At 36.9% G+C, this 18,872-nt stretch overlaps 2 protein-coding genes across 3 annotated transcripts; both read left to right on the top strand.

Moving 5' to 3' along the window:
* Positions 1-4,197: 4,197 nt before the first annotated feature.
* Positions 4,198-8,638, top strand: LOC6646283 (probable serine/threonine-protein kinase yakA). 2 transcript variants are annotated; one of them, XM_023177843.2, is made up of 2 exons: positions 4,198-6,300; positions 6,357-6,577. In XM_023177843.2, the coding sequence occupies exons 1-2, from the start codon at positions 4,257-4,259 to the stop codon at positions 6,512-6,514; spliced, it is 2,202 nt and encodes a 733-aa protein (XP_023033611.2). In that variant the 5' UTR covers positions 4,198-4,256; the 3' UTR covers positions 6,515-6,577. The 2 variants fall into 2 exon arrangements, with proteins under 2 accessions (XP_023033611.2, XP_023033610.2); XM_023177842.2 differs by adding an exon at positions 7,614-8,638 and having other exon boundaries at positions 4,204-7,363.
* Positions 8,639-11,188: 2,550 nt separating this feature from the next.
* On the top strand, positions 11,189-12,961 carry LOC111519061. The gene is made up of 2 exons (XM_023177855.2): positions 11,189-11,300; positions 11,375-12,961. The coding sequence occupies exons 1-2, from the start codon at positions 11,246-11,248 to the stop codon at positions 12,652-12,654; spliced, it is 1,335 nt and encodes a 444-aa protein (XP_023033623.2). The 5' UTR covers positions 11,189-11,245; the 3' UTR covers positions 12,655-12,961.
* Positions 12,962-18,872: the final 5,911 nt, after the last annotated feature.

Below are 18,872 nucleotides of genomic sequence, written 5' to 3' on the forward strand. Positions count from 1 at the left end.
TGTTATTCCTCATAGAATGCTTTAAAATCTAAATCCTAACACATTTTGCCCTTGATTTGTATTTTTTTTATTGGCTTTTTAAGTTTCCCTTTTTAAAATAAAATCAAAGTCGAAATTGATATCCCTTTTACATTCACATTATTCGCTTAATAAGCTTTCTAATACTTGGCTTACTTTTACACAATATATCATATCAGAAATATTTCAATTTATATTTTTCTAAAACAATATGGAAATCGATATTTGATACTTATTATTTCTGTGTAGCAGAATATCGACTTATATGTCTGTTTACAAAGAATAAGAAACAATATGACCATAACCCAATAACCTGGAGTGTATCGTTGTTTAATATATTTATATCTAAAATAAAAAAAGTTTCCTTCAAAATATTAAATACTTGACTACTTGGTCTGCCGTTCAAACTCTCACAATTCTGTCTATTTGTAGGATATTCTCGATAAAGGAAACGTTTTTATAGTTGTTGTTGCAAGTGCATGTGATTGCTTTATGAGCCTCAGATGAACTGAAACTTTTCTCATTGCTCGAGTCACGTGCCGCTTGTCATTTAGTTAATTATCAGCAATTAGCAGCGAATGTTGCCCAGAAATTATATTAAATGGGAGCAAGTACACACAACTAAAGTAAATATAAAGAGAAAATTGAAATATAGATACATAGAATTCTTGTTTTGAACTTTTCATTTGAATTTTATGTTGATGTTTCTTTTGCTTCGAGAGAGTTTGCTGTTGCTATTCCTGGTGTCTCATGTTTATTTAATTTGATCAATTGACGGTAGATGCTTGTCACAATAAATTTCCTTCTGACTTCTTTCCTTCTCTTCCTCCTCTCTTGCACCTGAAGCAAAGTCATTTTAGGAATGCACAAAAAAATGGTCAAGCGGCAAATAGATAGATAGACAGATGGATAGACAGATGGTGGGACAGAACATTTAGTTGAAAGAAAGAAAGAAGCGGAACAATCTACCTGTACACGTAGAGCTTTGAGTCAACACCTTGGCAACATGGTCGTGGCAAATGAAAAGAAATTGCCGATTGCCGATTGCCGAATGCCGACCAGTAACAATATTTTTCACTTGGCACGTGCATATCCTTCTGGGCTCTTCTTTATTCTACTGCATCCTGCATACTCACATTCTTTTAGACACAGGCACACATTCTGACAACATACTTCAATGCAATTGCATTTAAATCAGTTTGGTTCGTGTGTGTTGCCGGTTGCGTTCCTGGAGTCCTTTGTAGCTGATGTTGCCCGCCGTTTTGTCGACTTCCATCTCTCTCTGTGCTCTCTGCTCATAAATTATGCAAAATTTTTTACCAGCTTCTCTGCTCTATGTGTGTGTGTGTGTTTGTGTTTTTCGCCATTTGTTCATTTCGAGACCAATAAAATGAAACATTTCAAAGTTGTAAATATGCAGCCATTCGATGCGATGTCTGCGTCTGCCGCTCGTAAACTGTTGCCCACAGAATGGTCAGAAGAGGGGCAGAAGGCAGGGGGGGAGGGGAGTCGGCATTTTGTCAGTAATTTTCTATTCCGCTTAATGAATTGCTTGTTTGTGGTTTTCGCCAGCAACCGCAAAACAGTTTTTTTCTTTCTTGCCTTTCCTTTCCTTTCCTTGGGCTTTTGCATATATGCATAGTAAATGCATTTAAATAAGTTTTCAATTTTACATTTCTTGTTTTATTTTTTTTGACGGGTTTTTCTTTGTCCTGCCTGTTGGCAAGGATGATGGGAGAGGAGAAGGAGGATTGCTAGTAACATAATATTTTACTCAAAAAGAAAATAGAAAAACAAACGAAATGCTGCTGCTGCCCATGTCATTTTTTTGTTGTTGTTCCTATGTCCTGCGTCCTTTTATGCTCTTTTCCATCTTGCTCATAGTCCGTGACAAGGCAAAAGTATTGAGGCATAAGTAAAAATTGCTGTCACAGACTGATGCTAAGACAATGCGACACAAAAGAGGAACAGCAGCAAAGAACAAAAAAAAAATGCCATCAAAAACTCGTGTTTTTGCCGCATTTATGAAATCCGAGAACATATTTAACTAGTAAATGTTGAAAGCAAAAGGAAAGCCACCGCGGGGCGAGGTTAGTTAAAGAGGGGGGGACAGTTAGAGTGTGCCTTTCAGTTGAAATTTATCTTTAAATTGTTAAAAATGTTTCCAAAGTTAATCCTTCAATATTTTTCGTATCGTTTCTGTTGATTTATCTATTCAGCTTTCAATTCTTCCAATTCATTTTGAACCATTTTTAGTACACTTTACCATAACTCTCATTACTTATAAAATGCTAATTAAATATTGACATTAATCGACAAACAACACAAAACGATACAACTCAGACACAGAGATCATTATACATTACTCTGGTTTATGTGTCTAAGTGTAATCGGTATCAATCTAAGATTCGCACAAAAGTAAGCTATAACAAGGACTTTTTTCGGACTACTTATTGAGAAAATGTTTCCAATCTTTCAGTTATTTTATATTTTGGATTTTGTTAAGAACTTTTACTATTCCTTGGTCATACATATAATTGAAAAATATCTCTTTATAAAGAAGCCTAAATAGATCTCTAACGGATTTTGAATTTGATGATGTAAGAGAACATATCCTATGGATGTTATGACCTAGCGAAAAGGCCTGCTCTGGCTCTATTTTTTTAGAGAATGAAATAAAGTGCTTGTAAATGTTAATACATAAGATTAATTATATTTTCAAAGGACAAACACTTCATGGTATCGACCACGAAATATTCAAGACTTTGGTCCGACAACGATTTGAAGTAATGATATCTGAAACTACTAAGAGTATTTATATATTCCTAATACCAATTTTGATATAAAGTAATGAGTTGTCTTAGTTTGTTCATTCATCTTAGATTGGGTTTCTTATTGTTGGAAATCGTTTAAATTTCAAATTGTTTTAATATTTCAAATCAGTTTGAAATCAAGAGTTCATTAAGTCTACTATAATTGGTTGAAAGTACATAAAGAATAGGAGGACATATGCTCATATACTCCTTTAAACGGCTTTATTGGCTTTGGCAAAGTTTCAAGTAACTTCATTTTGGCTATTATAATCATATCTTGGCCTATTCAATTTCATCATCATCATGAACATTATGTGATGTATGGGAAACTTTTAACTCATTGTTTAATTCAAATGGATTTCAGAGAGAACCGCACAAAACTAAACTTTTTAATCAAATGCTCTTGCTAATTACATTAGTTTTTGCCGAGGTAGCTTATGTAGCTGTTGCTTTTGCTCCTCTTCTGTTGCTCTGTTGCTCGTGTTGCAGTTGCTCTACGTTTGATTATTTTCAATTATTTCGAGTCGCGCATTGTGCTGACTTTGTGGCATTGACATGGCAGTCTCTCAGTGTGTGTGGGAGTCAGAGTCATGATAACACACACACACATACACACACACACATCCAGTGCCACTGCAACACAGACAGAGGAGACGGAAATAGGAAATGTTATTGTCGTTGCCTACAACACACTTGCAAAACTTTGGCAAACATAAAAAAAATATGATTTACATTGGTGTAAAACAAACAATAGTGAATGCCACAGAAAGAGATTGTACCAGAGAGAGGGAGAGAGAGACAGAAAGTGGGGAGGGAGGAGGGCAGAGTTGCGTGGTATATATGACAAAAGAACATTTCATGTTAAACAGCTGTCGGAAGCCGCCGGCGCAGTCGTTCTACGTGTGTGGCAAGGCAACTTGAAACAATACTCTTAACAGGAAACTCGATGCTCTCTCTTACTCTTTTTCTCTCTTTCTCTGTCTCTGTCTCTCAGCGCGTTATCGCTTGTGGAAGGTTGTCAAAAGTTATGGACCACACCTGTTGCCTGCCTGCTCGAAACTACCAAACGACATATCACGTTTAAGCCAGAGAGCTTCTTTGATAAAAAACAGACATGTAAAAAAGCTTTGCTTGAGAACGCGTTTTTAGTATAAGCTAATAGTCCTATTAGAAAATATTTAATATCCCATGAATATCATAGTTTGTACAAGTTGGTAAGCAATCTTCAGCGAGTGTAAAACATTCAGCTTCTTTTTCTTATTTTTCTTCATCTTTTAACACTTACAAACGAAGATATATAGTCCTTGAAGTCATCGACAATATTTTGTCGTAATTTTCTCAGATAGAATCAAGTAGGTTGATGAAAACTTTTCATAACAACTTTATGATATATTTTTTAAAACGATATTATTAGATCTTAGAACAATGATCTCTATATTGTGGTGGATCATGCTGTTCCTTGTAAGTGGCTTGCAGTCTCAAGAGATTGGCCAGTCCCAAAAACTTGACAAGACGGGTAATGAGAAATTGCTTAACTTTCATCATGCTGTTAATGAGGCACGCCAAGAACTAGAGGACCTGAAATCATCCTATGATGAAGGATTAGATTCAGCAACAGATCATCGTCAGCGTCGTAATTCTATTGATGATATGTTGGCCAGTTTTGCCCAAGATGCACCCAAAAGTTGTAACGAAGAAGCAGCGGCGTCTGCGGGGTCTGGACAAGATGAAAAAGCACTGCAAATGGCAGCCGATGCCTGGTTTCGTGATATCCAGGCCAGCTTGAGTAAAAGGCAATCCCAAGTGCAAGCAAAGGAGAGCAATACCGCCAGCAAGCAGGTGCGAGCTGCGCCGGGTAAAGACCATGCCAAGAATTTTTATAACAATTATGAGAAGGCAATGGAGCGTACGGAAATTGGCAAAGTGAAATTGAAATATAAAAATGTTCCTGAGGATACAATCATCATGCAGTCGGAACGCACCAGAACTCCGTATCAAGAGGAGGATAGTCATGCGGCCACACAATTGGATATTAAATTGAAGCAAGTGCAACAATTACTCCATGATCATGAGGAAAAGCTGGAGAGACAACGTCTCTACAAGAGCAACAACGACGACAAGGTTAATGTAAAGACTAGCGAATCTGTGGAGAAATTGCCCCAATATGGCGATGGTCCCATTCCCGAAGGGGTGTACGAGCAGACTTTGGCTCGTCTAAATTTCCCTCATTTGCCCTTGAAAGCGAACAATTTGTCCCATGAGGCCAACTATAAGTTATCCAAAATTGAGCAGGAGGCTTCCGAACAGGCCTCAAAAAATCCGATCAGATACCCCTTTAAGCGTAGTAGTTCTTCCAATTTCAATCCCATGAACGAGATCAAGCTTAAGACGAGCAGTCGTCTAATGAGGAGAGGAATGGGCCCATCGTTGCCTAGTAACTCTTTGACAGATTCGCGGAGAAGCCATTTGGTAGATGACATGATCAGGCGTAGGGAGAGACAAATGCAGCAAAGGGATCAGCGGGAACAGTCACAATTGGAGGAGCATGAGGATTCTATAATGCCGCAGCAATATGAAGCATTCTCTAACTCAAATTTGGATGGAAGTGATTCGATAGACTCACCACAGAGCTATGATTATCGTCTACCTCAATACGAGCAATTCCATTCGCTTAATCAGCGTACCAATATGAGGGATTATTCCAGAGTCAAGGACTATGAGCGTTTCAAAAGAGAACCTGAAGGCAAAATAACGGAGAAGTTACAGGAAAATGATGCCGATCAGACAGAAGATACTAAACTGGAGTCTAAAGATCAGCAAAACCATCAAGAGAAGGAATCAAGCGATGCCAACAAAGGGGAAACATCGTTAGAGGAACATCATCAGGATGAGGAAAAATCTATAGAAACTCCAATTAAAGATGAAACTAAAGAGGAAAATAAACTGGAATCCAGTAAATCGGATATAGAAGCTGAAAATGAAGCCAAGAGTGATAGTGAAAACGATTCCTCTTTACATTCAAGTAAAACGGCGATTGCCAAGAATAAAGAAGATGATTCCATGTTGCGTTTGAATATGAAACTTAAATTGGAGGACCCACTTAAGTCTGCAGCAGCCACTGAAGAGGCATCCGCAGTTGCAGCTCAACCAACTAAGGTTGATCCCTGTAAGGCTAGTCAATCCATCAAAGTTAATTCAGATGCAGTAGTCAAGCTGCTGGCCAATGAAATGTTGCAGTTTAAGACCGACAAGGAGAGAGGCAAACGTGCTATAAGGAAAACACGACGACGACATCAACCAATTGAGGAGCAGCAGCAATCACAGCAGGAGGAACATAGACGTTCTAAGCGATCTGTGGTTGATTCAGAGGATCACAATGGCAATCACATGCATGCGGGTTCCTTGAGCAATGCGCCGCTGACTTCAGATGCCGAAGGTGGGGCAAGAAATGGGGATGAAGATGATGAAGGTGAGTTAATTAATCAACAATTTAATGGAATTCATTATGATAATACAAGGAATCAGGTGCCTTTGTTGACTTTACGCCAACAGCAACAAACTTATCCATTGGTACCGCAACAGCAAGTGCAATATCCACAGCAGCAGCAACTACAACAACTCCAACAACAACCGCATCAAGCGTCCAATTTTCGAGCAAGTTTCAATTTGACTCACTTTTTTAATGAGCTATCGAAATTGCAGAAAATTCAACAACCCCAACAGCAACAGCAGCAGCAACAACAACAGCAGCAACAAGCCAAACTGCAACATCAAATATATCAGCAACAGACTCAACCACATCAGCAGCAGCAACAGCAACAACCGCAGCAGCAGCAGCAATTTCAACAGCAATCGCAGCAACATGCACAAATGAATTCAATACCAAAAGCAATACCCAATGAAAATAAATCGATTTTGCCAATGAAACAATCGCCAGTTCATCGTTATTTGGGACCATTTTTTAATAGCAAGCAAAGCAAGTCCAATATATTTAACAGTGATCCCTGTTTAACTACAGTAGAACCTCATTTAACAACAATCAATCCCAATTGTGTGCCCATTACCCAACCATCAGGGTCACCAACATCATCTACAGGGGAAAACACAACGACTACAATGCCCGGCGCAACACCAACTGGTTCCGAGGATGCAACAACTTCAGCAACAGCTGCAACACCCATTGACAACATTTGCAACAATCCCGACATAATGAAACTAAATGTCTCCATTAATGCAAATGTTTGCGGGGATCCCAAGACAAAACAATTCTATGGCAATGGTTCAATCAATTTGCAACCTGGTTACGACCGTTTAAATTCCGAATATGAAATAGATGATCAGTTTCTTGATCAAGAACAAGAAAAGAATGATGCACTGGTCGATGAAATAAATGAAAACTTAGACACGGAAGAACGATATGCCCGTCAAGCACGTAGACACCAGTTGAAAGAACAAAAGAAAAGAAAAGATGCAAAGGAAAAAACAAAGGCCAAAAAGTCTAATACATTAGGTTGTAAAGAAAGTGGAAAATGGTGAGTTCAAACGGTATGAAATTTAGCTGATAAATTTTTAAATTTGTTTTAACTTTTTAAACATTACAAATTTTGTTTTAGAAAAAACTTGTTTAGCCTTAGCCTTTAGCCTTTTACCTCAGAGATATTTTAATTTCGGCATAATTTGGAATGAAAACGATTCAAAATAAGGGAAATGCTTTAAAATTAATAGCAATATTGGTTTCTTTTTCGAATAAGATATCATTAACAATTTTCCTTATCTCTTCAGCACTGAACAACATTCTGATGGACCTTATTCGGATAGTTATGAAAAGCTGATAACTGGTAAAGTTTCCGAGGATATTGTCAATGCTGTCTTTGAAGCGGTTAACAATGATCCAAGTTTGGATCGTTTAGCTGGTGTTTTGGAACGAAATCGCAAGTGCTTACAAACGAAACCCAAAAATTTCTATCAGATACGCAACGATCGCACAGATCAATATCTAGAACATACCGAAGAAATGGTCAGGCAAACTATGGAGGCCATTAGCGATATTATAGACAAACAAGTGAGGCAACGTGCTTGTATACCACTGAGACCCGATCTGATGGAATTCTACGATACTATAGTCAAAACTATGGCCGAACAGAAAAAATGCCGCGAGAAACGTGAGAGCACTTTAGAGAGTTTGGCAAACGATTTCAGTCAAGATGTGCGATTGCTTGACCCAAGTAAAATAGAGCAAAAATCAAGAATAGTTAAGAAACTATTGCGACAATATGATGAATTGCCCATGGAAGATCAGCAATCAGTCTCGAATATACGGGATGAGTTGCTTATGGATTTGATCTATCTAAGAAAAATGGCCGATACAGCGGAACGTATTCAACGTAATGCCCAACTAAATCAGGTTCTAAAGCAATCTTCGTCCGGCAAAGGCAATAAAATGTTAATCACTGGCGAGTTCACCCCAAGATTCATCAAACTGATAAAGACGGCCGAGCTCTTCAGAGGCGCAGGGGCGGAGCACCAACAGCAGCAGCAACAGGCAAAAGCTTTTATAGGTCTATGAACCAAAGTGAATTTTATTCTAGTTTACCATTCAATTTAATTTTGTTACGTCATTTTGTTTGATTTATTTTTCTACTTACAACAATTATTAAGAACCAATTATTATTCATAACATTTTTTTGATTCCCTGTACCAACATCTCATGTATATATACTTTGTTTTTCATAAGCATGTACATACATACATATATAGGTATATAGGAACAATGCTATTAAAAAACAAGATTAACAAGCCTGATTAAATGTTGACTTTTATTTAATGTTTAAACATTTTGAAATTGATAACTTTTTTTTTTACATTTGCATATGTATTTATCTATAGATGTATGTAGTTTATTCTATTTACAATCATCATACAAAGTACAATTTAAATGGCTTTCCAATGATTTTCTCAGCTATTTAACGTGATTTAAAAATCAATTTTTCCATTTTTTTTGGCAAAAATGATATATGCAATCAATAGGGATATTTCAAAGATTATGAATCCAAAACATTTTTGAAATCGGTTGAGATTCATGGATGCTAGAGGCACCCAAAGTTGAGATATTTTTAGTAAATGGGGATAAATGATAACTTTTACAAAAAATCTCAACTTTAAAACTGAATATTGGGCGATTTAACAATTGAGCTTGGATTTTTTGGTTTTATCTAAAAAGTATGTTCTTTATTAATAGCATGTTTTATAAATTTAAATAAATACTTCAATCGTTATTGAACTAGAAGCGAACTAGTGCCGCGGCGCAGTCAATGGTGTTGAATAGGTTTCTACTTGTTTAAAGTCTGGTATTTTTTCAAGTTCTGCATATTTATCTCTGGCAAGCCAATTGGTTCTATTTTCATTGTTCTTAATATTGAATAATGGTTTATCGTGTATCTTTAAGGGGATCTTAAGGTTTGGACAATCGAGCGGTTTAGTAATCCAATAGCGTAAATCACTTAATGAGGTACGCATATCAACTTTGAACTACGCAACTCCAAAAAAGTATTGCCACTCTTTGATTCTGAGATATACTCTGATCTTCGAATCGGCTGATAAAATCTTCTGAAATCGAGTTCGTGGTTCATTGATTCTCGGCACTTCGAAACCTTTTTTATCGAAGAAACGTAAATGGACACATTTTTCATTTCTATATTTTTCAGGCAATGATTTCATCACTTCAGTACGTACTCTATCCAACTTGGCATTGTTTTGTAGTATAATAGGTATTGTTTCTTCATCAGCAATATTCTAGATAGTAATTCTGGCATTTCGATCTGTACTAAACACCTTATAACATACTTCCTTGTTGATCAAAGCTCGACGTTCCTTTCTTTCAGGAATAACAAATCCTTTGTACGCAAAAAACTGTCTGGTATTAAGTTTCAAAACACGCCGGGCTTTTTCAAAAGAAACCGCTTCCGAATCAAAGGAATAATATTCAGCTTTGCTATCAATTTCAAGGCACATTAATGTCGACGCCTGAGCACTGTCAACAAAAACAGCCATGCAATATGTATAGACAACGCAAACTACTAAAAAATATGACAATTCCATAGTTACTGTTTGGAATTACTACTTGAGAGAACAAAAGTCAACTGAAAATAAAAATTTTTAGCGCATTTTATTTATTTTGAGTTGAGTCTGTTAAGGATTTTTCTGTGGTTCTATATGACAAAGCACATTATTCAAGTCTAACAAGATACTGCAATACTGATATGGCTATTAAAAATTCCTCTGGGTAGCATTTGATATAGCTATGTATGACAAATCGTAAGTATTTTCTTTGAATTTGATTACGTATATTGGGACTGTTCTTTCGAAAGACGTTTATGCGACTTTCCCAATAAAATTCTCAAAAGAATATGCCAATAACTAAGTTTTAATTTCTTTTCTAATGAAATTCTCAAATTCCAATGAAATCGTAAGATAGGAACAATATATATGCCCTCATTATCACGATGCAATCACAAGTGAGGAACTTTCGGATGAAACAGAGATCGGTGAGGTCAATAATTTATGAGGTTGTGGCTTTTCGAACCACTTGCAAAATGTGCGGCTTTGCGATGTATCAAAATAAATATTAAATTAAATATACATATTCATCTGAATATTCTGATTATATTATATATTGTAAATAAATCAATCAAATCTTCATTATACCCTTGCAGAGGGTATTATAAAACTGGTCAGATGTATGTAACGCAGAGAAGGAGACGTTTCTGATCCCATAAAGTATATATATTCTTGATGAGCATGAGAAGCTGAGTCGATGTAGCCATGTCCATCTGTCCGTACAAAGACAAAGCTATTGGGTTGAATACCAAATTGAAGCTATTTAGCGTTGATAAAGTATGAAAGTCGTCAAGATCGGACCTCTATATATACTAGTGTTATACGAGAAGTAGATGGAGTTAGAGTATCTCTATAAAATTTACTAAAACAGTAGTAGTTTTTACACTCAAACGTCATATCCAAAAATTTCACAAAATGATACAGATACAGAAACAACTCTACATACGGTTTGTGTATGTATGTGTATGTGTGTCTATCACTGATATATGTATTAACAAGTAGAAAGCCGTTACAAGGGATAAAGTGGAATAGGTCAATCTTTCGATAGGTAAGGAAAAAGTAACAAAAATACTTGCAAGAGTATACAAACTTCGGCACAATGCCATTGGGAAAAATGATAATCTCTTATGAAAATCGGATGGTAGCGGACTTGCTGATTTCATTTCTAAACAGTGTACATATGATGAATAAATAGGCATACGTTCGCGTAAGAGATTTCAGTTTCTATTAGTCAACTAAGCGGACTGGATTCGATTATTTTAACTTCACTCGGTCTTACTTTTCCATATAAAAAAAAAATGAATACTATAAATTATTATTTTATTGTGATGGTCCTGCTAAAATTCTTTAAAGGTGCTTTATATTGCTTATATTTTTCAATTATTTTTTTTTATATAAACGACTATTGTTTTCTGATACTTTTCCAGATGACGTAACTGCTGCACCCCAAAATTATTGTTCATTTATAAGGTCGGAAAATTTTGTGCTTTCTATACGCAATTTCGATCAGGCTGACTTCAAATTAGAAATTAATATGAATGTCAAACAGTTAGAGAACGAAACTGTGAATCAATTTTTGGCATATCTTCAAGAAGCGAAGAATATATCATTGAGTTCTGATTTGGTGATTTTTGAAGATAATTATCGATTCTCTGCTCCTGTTTCGTTGAACACACCGGTTTGTCAAGTGATTGGCCAAACGAATAGAAACCGGTATATATTATATGTTGGAAAGCAACTCATACCGTTGCAAACTCTTAAGGAAAGATTCATGAAAGGGATCATTTATGATGATCAATCCGGACATTTTAAGTTGGCTGCCTTTTCGCCTATCACGTCCAAAAAAATTACACAAATAAAAAAACAAATTATTGGTTTGGATACACAGATTATTGAATCAAAGCTGGACGATAAAACGTTCAGGAATAAAATTTCAGCACTTATCCTATCTGGAAAGCAGGCCAAACCAAAAAACATTATGTTGAATTCCAAGTACGATGCTCGTCATGCTGTTGCATCTCTTTTAAGTAAGAAAACTGAAATACTTATTGACGAGAATAAAATTGAATTAAGTCAGGACTTTCGGGATAAACTTTATGCGGCTGCTAATATGCAAAATCTATCTAATTTAAATCGCACCAAAGAAATCATCAATATATTAAATAATTATGGTTGGTATGTCACAAATCACTTTTATCTTGGTGGACGATTGGATGTCATAACAAACTTACAATTAGATGAAGCCAGCGACTGTGGAATATTTTGTTATATTGTAAAACCAATCGATTTTTTGTTCAATTTGTTCCTTGGTAAACCTGAGAAACAAACTGATGAGGGTAAGCTTGAAAAAATGGAAGCGAAACTCGCTACCCAATGGAATAATTTAGGTGAAAATATTGTTATAAACCATAAAGACAACTCAAAATTCACTGAAAGTGAATATGTTACTTCCACGGTGGAGGGAGCAAACGATGTCCAGTCCTTCAAGAACAACGTGGAACACGAACAAAAATGGACTATAGTTTCGCTGGATAACATAATACCAACTTGTAAGCTCCTATTCCAGAACGACGCCCACCTGATGGGCGAGATCAGACGACTGATTATCACTGACGGAGATAAACCCGAAGTTAGGAATCTACAACCTAACATCAATATGGTTCAATATGTCAATGATTTGTGGTCGGACTATATTGAACCCTTTTGAGACGATCTATATATTTGTAATTATTTGATTGAAAAAAATTTTAAAAGAAAAAAATTATACAAGATTTACTCTCAAAATAGAAGACTACAAAAGAATCGAAACAAAATTAATTATCCATCAATCGAATGTGATTGATTTATAATTACCTTTAGATTCTGAACGCAATCCTTAACTTATTCTAATAAATGGCAGATTCTAAATGGTTTTAATGGCAGATATAGTAATTGAAGATTGCGGCTTCTTCTTTCTTTCGGTCCGGAAATCCTTTTGGGCTAGTTTATAATAAATAAGAAAAACACTAATAATAGCCAAAGCTTTATAAGTTTTCAAAGAAAAGTTCGGTGAAGAAATTTAATTTTACAGTTTAACCATAAGAATCTATATTAATACCTATATATGTGGAAGGGTATAAAAAACAAGCACAGGAAATACAGGAATTCTCTTTAGTTGCGTCTCACACCCTAATCACTGAGCGCCTGCAAACAATGGGCATATCTCCCCCCCTCCCCCCATCTTTATACCACATCACACAATCGCTGCACCAGCCCCTTCTAGAAGGGTTGTAATGAAAAAGGGGGCAACGTTTGGTTGGTTGGTTTATGCTTGTTGCTTTTTTGGCATTGTTCCTATTTGGGTTCTGATTCTGATTCTTTTGGCTTTACTTTTATGCACATGCAATTTTTTTTTATGTACATATATACATATTTATTTATTTTTTTTTTTTTTTACCCAGAACATGAAATTTATTTGTGGCTGCAATTCCAATTTCAAGCAAAAAGGGGGAGTGTGGAGTGAGTGGAAGAGAGAAAGGAAAAGATGGGGTATTACTTTTGCTGTTGTTATTGTTGTGGCTGCAACTATGGTTAATGCTTTGGCCACAAAGCGTCAGAACTAGACTAGACTGAATGAATGAGAATCTTGAATGAGGAACTTAAATTGCGAAAATCTTGAACAATTTATCAAATGCTTTAAATAATGACAGGAAGTACTCAGTGGCAGTCCAATTCTCCTCTCCGCTTGCTTTCACCCTCTCCATTCCGCTCTGACTCCTGCTGACTGTGTTAATTGTTTTTGTAAAGTTTTTAATAACTGTAGGCAGGCTGAGACTGAGAATTGCTGCCAGTCAACTGCTGCCATCAGTCTCATTATTTATTTGTAATTTAATAAACAAAAATGGTGCGAGTGAGCTTCGGAACTCAACTCGTATCAATTGCCGCGAGCTAAATGGGTAAAATGTTGCCGGGAAGAAGGGGGAGGACGTAGAGTGGAGAAGGGGAAAATGGAATGAATGCCTTCGCCTTCGACACGTTAACGGGTTGGCCCTGACTATTATTTGGCAGCAATTTATTTTATGGGAAAACTTTGCTGCCAGCTTTTCAGAAGATTTTTATGACATGACTGGCTCACCCCATGTACCCTCTAATCCTGCACCCTACCCCACCCAACCCTCATTTTGTCAGCCCTCTCTACTACCATCGAAACCAATCTGTCGTAGAGGTAAAACATACAGCGGAGTCAGCTTGAATTTATGAGCCGCCATGCATATTTTAATGAAGCATTAAAGCCTGATTGTGATTTTGCTTAAACACACACACACATGCAAAACGCTTTTTTACATTCACAAACACACATATACACACATGAGATTTTAAGAACTCACATAAAAGTAACAAAATATAATTTGAATTTTAAGAAAACTGATATCAAGTTGTAGTAATTCTAAATAATCAAATGCTTTTTGCCATCTTCTGAGAAAAAGAATTTATGAACCTAATCAAGAAACGCCTTCGTCCGCTCAAATTCGTCGGGGTCACCAGCCTATCAGACTTTAAAAGCACCAAAACTTATCAAAATGGTCGTCGGGGTCACCTAAACCCTATTTGAGCTTGGAATACAAAAGAAGAAGTGAAAATCAGAAGCCTCAAAGGAGCTCTTAATTTAGCAACTAGATTTAAAAAAGTTCAAACCAAGATTATCTAACCTAAGAAGCTTTGGCACATTATTCAAAACAGATATCTAAACGACCTCAAAATGAAACGATTCATAAAATTGTTTTATTGTGGTTTAAGTCGACTAATCAAAATCAAAGTAATTTCAGTTTAAATTTAAATCAAAATTCATCGTTTTTTGTTTGAACACCACCACCCCTGGTTATACACACACACACACACACACTTATACAACCCTTGGTAATTTATGTGTAGGTTGAGAAAGTGTGAGAGGGGTGTGAGGAGGGGAGAAGGACACAAAAGCCAGTGTTTGATTTTATGTGTTTGGCTGCGTTTGCCGTTTTTAACACTCGATTACTTTAAATGCTCGCCTCGTCATACATTTGACTTTGCCAGTCAATATTTGTCTTTGGCTTAACTAGCACACATACACACACCAGCACACACACACACACACACACACCACTTGTACTTAGCCACCCTTACCCAAAAATTTGCTTAGTTCCCTTTGCCTCCTGCAACCGACCCCATTGAAAAGTTGCCTCTAAAAAGATTTAACATCAGCATATTTCTTTCTCACTCCCCTTGCTGTTTGGCATTCTGTTTGCCTTTGCCCGGCAGCAGCCTTCTTCTGATTTCCTCTCTCTTTCTTACACTCTCCCTCTTGTTCCTTTTTTTTTCTTTTGGTTTATGTAATGAGTATTTGGTTACCAGTTGACCCTCAAAAAGGAGACCAGAAGAAGATGCTTATTGAAATAATGCTTAAATTACTAAGCAAATGACTCATTTATCAACTGGGCAAACTTGCCAAAACGCCAACTCAAACCATTTAACTAACCATCTACCCACCAAACCACCCACTCATCCAACACTCTAACACTCTCCACAGACACACACACATACAAAACCCGACACTGACAGCTATCACCAACTCAACCACCGCTCAACCAGCGGGCATCAGGCATCGAGCATCAGCGATTCGCGTATATACAGATTAGCATTGGCTGACGGCCAAACTCAACTGTCCCTATGGAAATTTCATTAAAAATGATTTAAGGCAATTTGCCTGGACATGGACCACATCACCAATGTTCGCCCCCATGACTCCACACACACACACACGCTCACCACATGCCACGCCTCGAGCGCATAAATTAAAATGTTTCGTGTTGATTGGCGGCGGGATTCAATTCCCTCATGTGTTGTTGTTGCTGTTGCTGTTATTGTTGTTATTGCAGTTGTTGTTGATGTTGATGTTGCCAATTCGTTTGGCACTTTCACTGTTCGATTAACTCGTCGATAATTGAATTATTCCACTTTTCAAATGCCAAATACAAGAATTTCGAAACCAAAAGCAATTAAAAGCCATCGAAACAAAAAACTAAATCTACCACAAGATTGCATTTCAAGTTAGTTGGACTAGATTTATGCTAATACAGTGATAAAGATTTGATGGGATAACTCAACTGGAATACCTCTAAGATCAACCAAGCTGCTCAAACTTAAACCTACTTCAAAAATTGCTAATTACCTAATCCAAAAGATCAAATCGAATCTAGCGAAGATCTAATAACTAGTTCGATAGATTCGATTTGAACTTTTGGATCTATCGATGATCTAATTACTAGTTCGATAGATTCGATTTGATCTTTGGATTAGTGGAAGTGAGATCTTTAGATCTTTTGGATCAGTGGTAGTAAGATCTTGAGATCTTTGAAGTTCTAAAGTTCTAACCACTCTTAAAGTTCTAAGCTCTTCTTTTTATTTTATAAGTAAAATTGATGGCGATACCTGAAAAAAAGACGGGCAGGACTGCCTGGACCTTTAAAATGGGGATTTTAACACTACCTGTCAACGAGACTGAGCAAGATCCATAAGAGATCGAAATATATTACAAACAAAACTCACACAACTTTGACAATTCTTTGAAATCGAGGCTCAGAAAGCAAAAGGGGACGAGAAACTGAAAACTTAGATAAACAATTAAAAGGTTTAATCAAAAACACAAGGCCTATATCCCTTTCCTATATACCATTCGTTTAACCCGTTCGCACTAGTAGTTAGATCTTCCAAAGTACTTAGCCATAATATTTTAAGGATACAGTGATCGAAATCAACCTTTAACGGATTTGGTTTGCGGCTTTTTGTAGGCAAAAACATTGTAACAATTTTTTCGATTCTCATTTCATTTTACCAAACATAACTATGGCAAGGCTTAAGTAGAACTTTCTTCTTAATAAATAATCGACGTGAATGCAACTCCACTTAAAATCTACAATGGAATGCATCAAAGAGATAACAATTTTTTGTTTCATTTAATTTAAATTCACCCAGCTGCAGCGATAAGTATTATTAATTTTAAGTGGAGATAACGCGAGACAGAATGAACAAAAAAAGTGAAAGAAAACAGAATCTATTCAAGTTGATCCAGTCATATTTATTGTTATATGCATTATGCGTTTAATGTCGCTTGATTTACATTAGTTTAGTTTATGCAACAACAAGAAAATTGAATTTTCTACAAAAAAAAAGAAACAGATTTTAACTGAACTGAAAAGAAAAATGAAAAGAAACAAAATGAAGCAAAATAAACGTGGCAAACAGGAGGAGGACGGTCGGTCTGTCAGGCCAAACGTCCGTCGGTCCCAAGTGCTGCTGCCACAGAGCGTGGTGGAATATGCAAATAATCTACAAATTTATAGGCTTTTGTCCTTGCGTTGGCGTTGGCGTTGCTCCTGCTGGATGTCTCTTGTGCCATGCAGCTGTGACTCTCTCTTCCTCTGGCTCGAAATTCTTTTGAGTGGCATGCGGGTAAGCCAGGTTATTATCTTTTATGAACTAAACTTGGTTCTTTTTCGTTTTGATTGGCTTAAGCAGGTTCCATCTTGCTGTGTGTATCTCTGTGTGGGATGTGGGGTGGGTGTGTGTGGGATTTCAATTCGTTTTGTATGATTGATGCATGTGTAGATGCCGATGAGGAGGATGATGGGAATGATGATGGTGATGTCAATGGAATATGCCAAACTTGACAGTAAAGTAATACGAATCGCAAAGGCATATGCAATGCTCTAGAAAATCCATTAAAACACTTGAGACCTTGGGCAGACGCGACGCATACCAGCAGCAGCAGCAGCAACAGCTTAAAAAGGAACAACAGCAAACAGAAAATGCATTTCCGTTAATAGTAACAGGCAGAACGGGCTGCCTTTTGAAGGCTGTGGCAACACTTAGACATGCCACACCCTTACCCTCTATTCACCGCCTTCTCTGTGGATCTCTCTTTCACTCACTCGCGCCCTTTTTAAAGCTCTTTTCCTTTTTACATAAAATGTTATTGATATTGCAATTTTTAGCATTTTGTAATTGGAGGGTAAAAACGTTGCGTTCGAAATACTTATCACATGGCCATCAATTGTCTGGCTTCCACCTCTTGTCACCCCTCCTTCTTTCTTCTTTGGGATAACTGTCTCTAAATGACACTTGAGCATGTGTTTAAACATGCCAAGCACTTGGAGGCGGCACTCACTCCAGAAACTATGCAACAAGCAGCAACATCATCAGCAGCAGCACACGGCACAGAAACCAAGCTGTGACAGGAGAAGTCTGCCTCAGCCTGTCGATGCGCTGATAAGTCGACCCCAAAATCCTTCTTTCCCTTCCTCGTCTCAGTCCTCCTCCAAAGTCTCTCCGATTCGCTATCTCTGAAGTTGCCCATCTTGTCTACAGAAAACAGCAAGTGGGCAGAATGGGAGGAGGATCTCAAGCATGATAGCCAAGTGGTGCCAATGTTGCCAATGAGATGTTGTAGGGTAAACTCATAATTGGAATTAATTATGCATTCGCACTTTGCGGCCAACTTTTCGAGTGGTTTGCTGGTGCTGGTGCTGCTTCTTCTTCACTAGGGCATAGATGGCGGTCGTGGTGGGGAGACAATCTCTCTAGTGGGCGTGGCAGCATGTTTGCTGCTTTAATTGTCCAAGTGTGCCAAGAAAATGGCTATGCCAAAGGGTTAAGTGCAAATTGCAGTTATCGTATATAAAGATTTTTTATCAGCTTAAGAAATTTAAAAGAATACATGAACTTTTCTCTCAGCCACTTTTACACTTTTATTTGAAGTTTTGAGTACGTATTTAACTACATATATCAACTTAATTTACACAAATCTCTAAGAACTTTAAGAATTTTATATCACAAGTAAAAAATTATTGAATCAAGAATTTTCAATCACGCCTGTCTTTGTTTTTAAAGTCGTGCACATTTGTTGAAAAT

The sequence above is a fragment of the Drosophila willistoni genome, assembly GCF_018902025.1.
Source record: "Drosophila willistoni isolate 14030-0811.24 chromosome 2L unlocalized genomic scaffold, UCI_dwil_1.1 Seg72.1, whole genome shotgun sequence".
NCBI lineage: Eukaryota > Metazoa > Arthropoda > Insecta > Diptera > Drosophilidae > Drosophila > Drosophila willistoni.

Bases quoted from the DNA above. Each gene is read 5' to 3' on its own strand.
- LOC6646283 (XM_023177842.2), top strand. From the start codon at position 4,257: ATGATCTCTATATTGTGGTGGATCATGCTGTTCCTTGTAAGTGGCTTG. The intron at 7,364-7,613 runs GTGAGTTCAAAC...TTATCTCTTCAG, and splicing joins TGTAAAGAAAGTGGAAAATG to CACTGAACAACATTCTGATG.
- LOC111519061 (XM_023177855.2), top strand. From the start codon at position 11,246: ATGAATACTATAAATTATTATTTTATTGTGATGGTCCTGCTAAAATTC. The intron at 11,301-11,374 runs GTGCTTTATATT...ATACTTTTCCAG, and splicing joins CCTGCTAAAATTCTTTAAAG to ATGACGTAACTGCTGCACCC.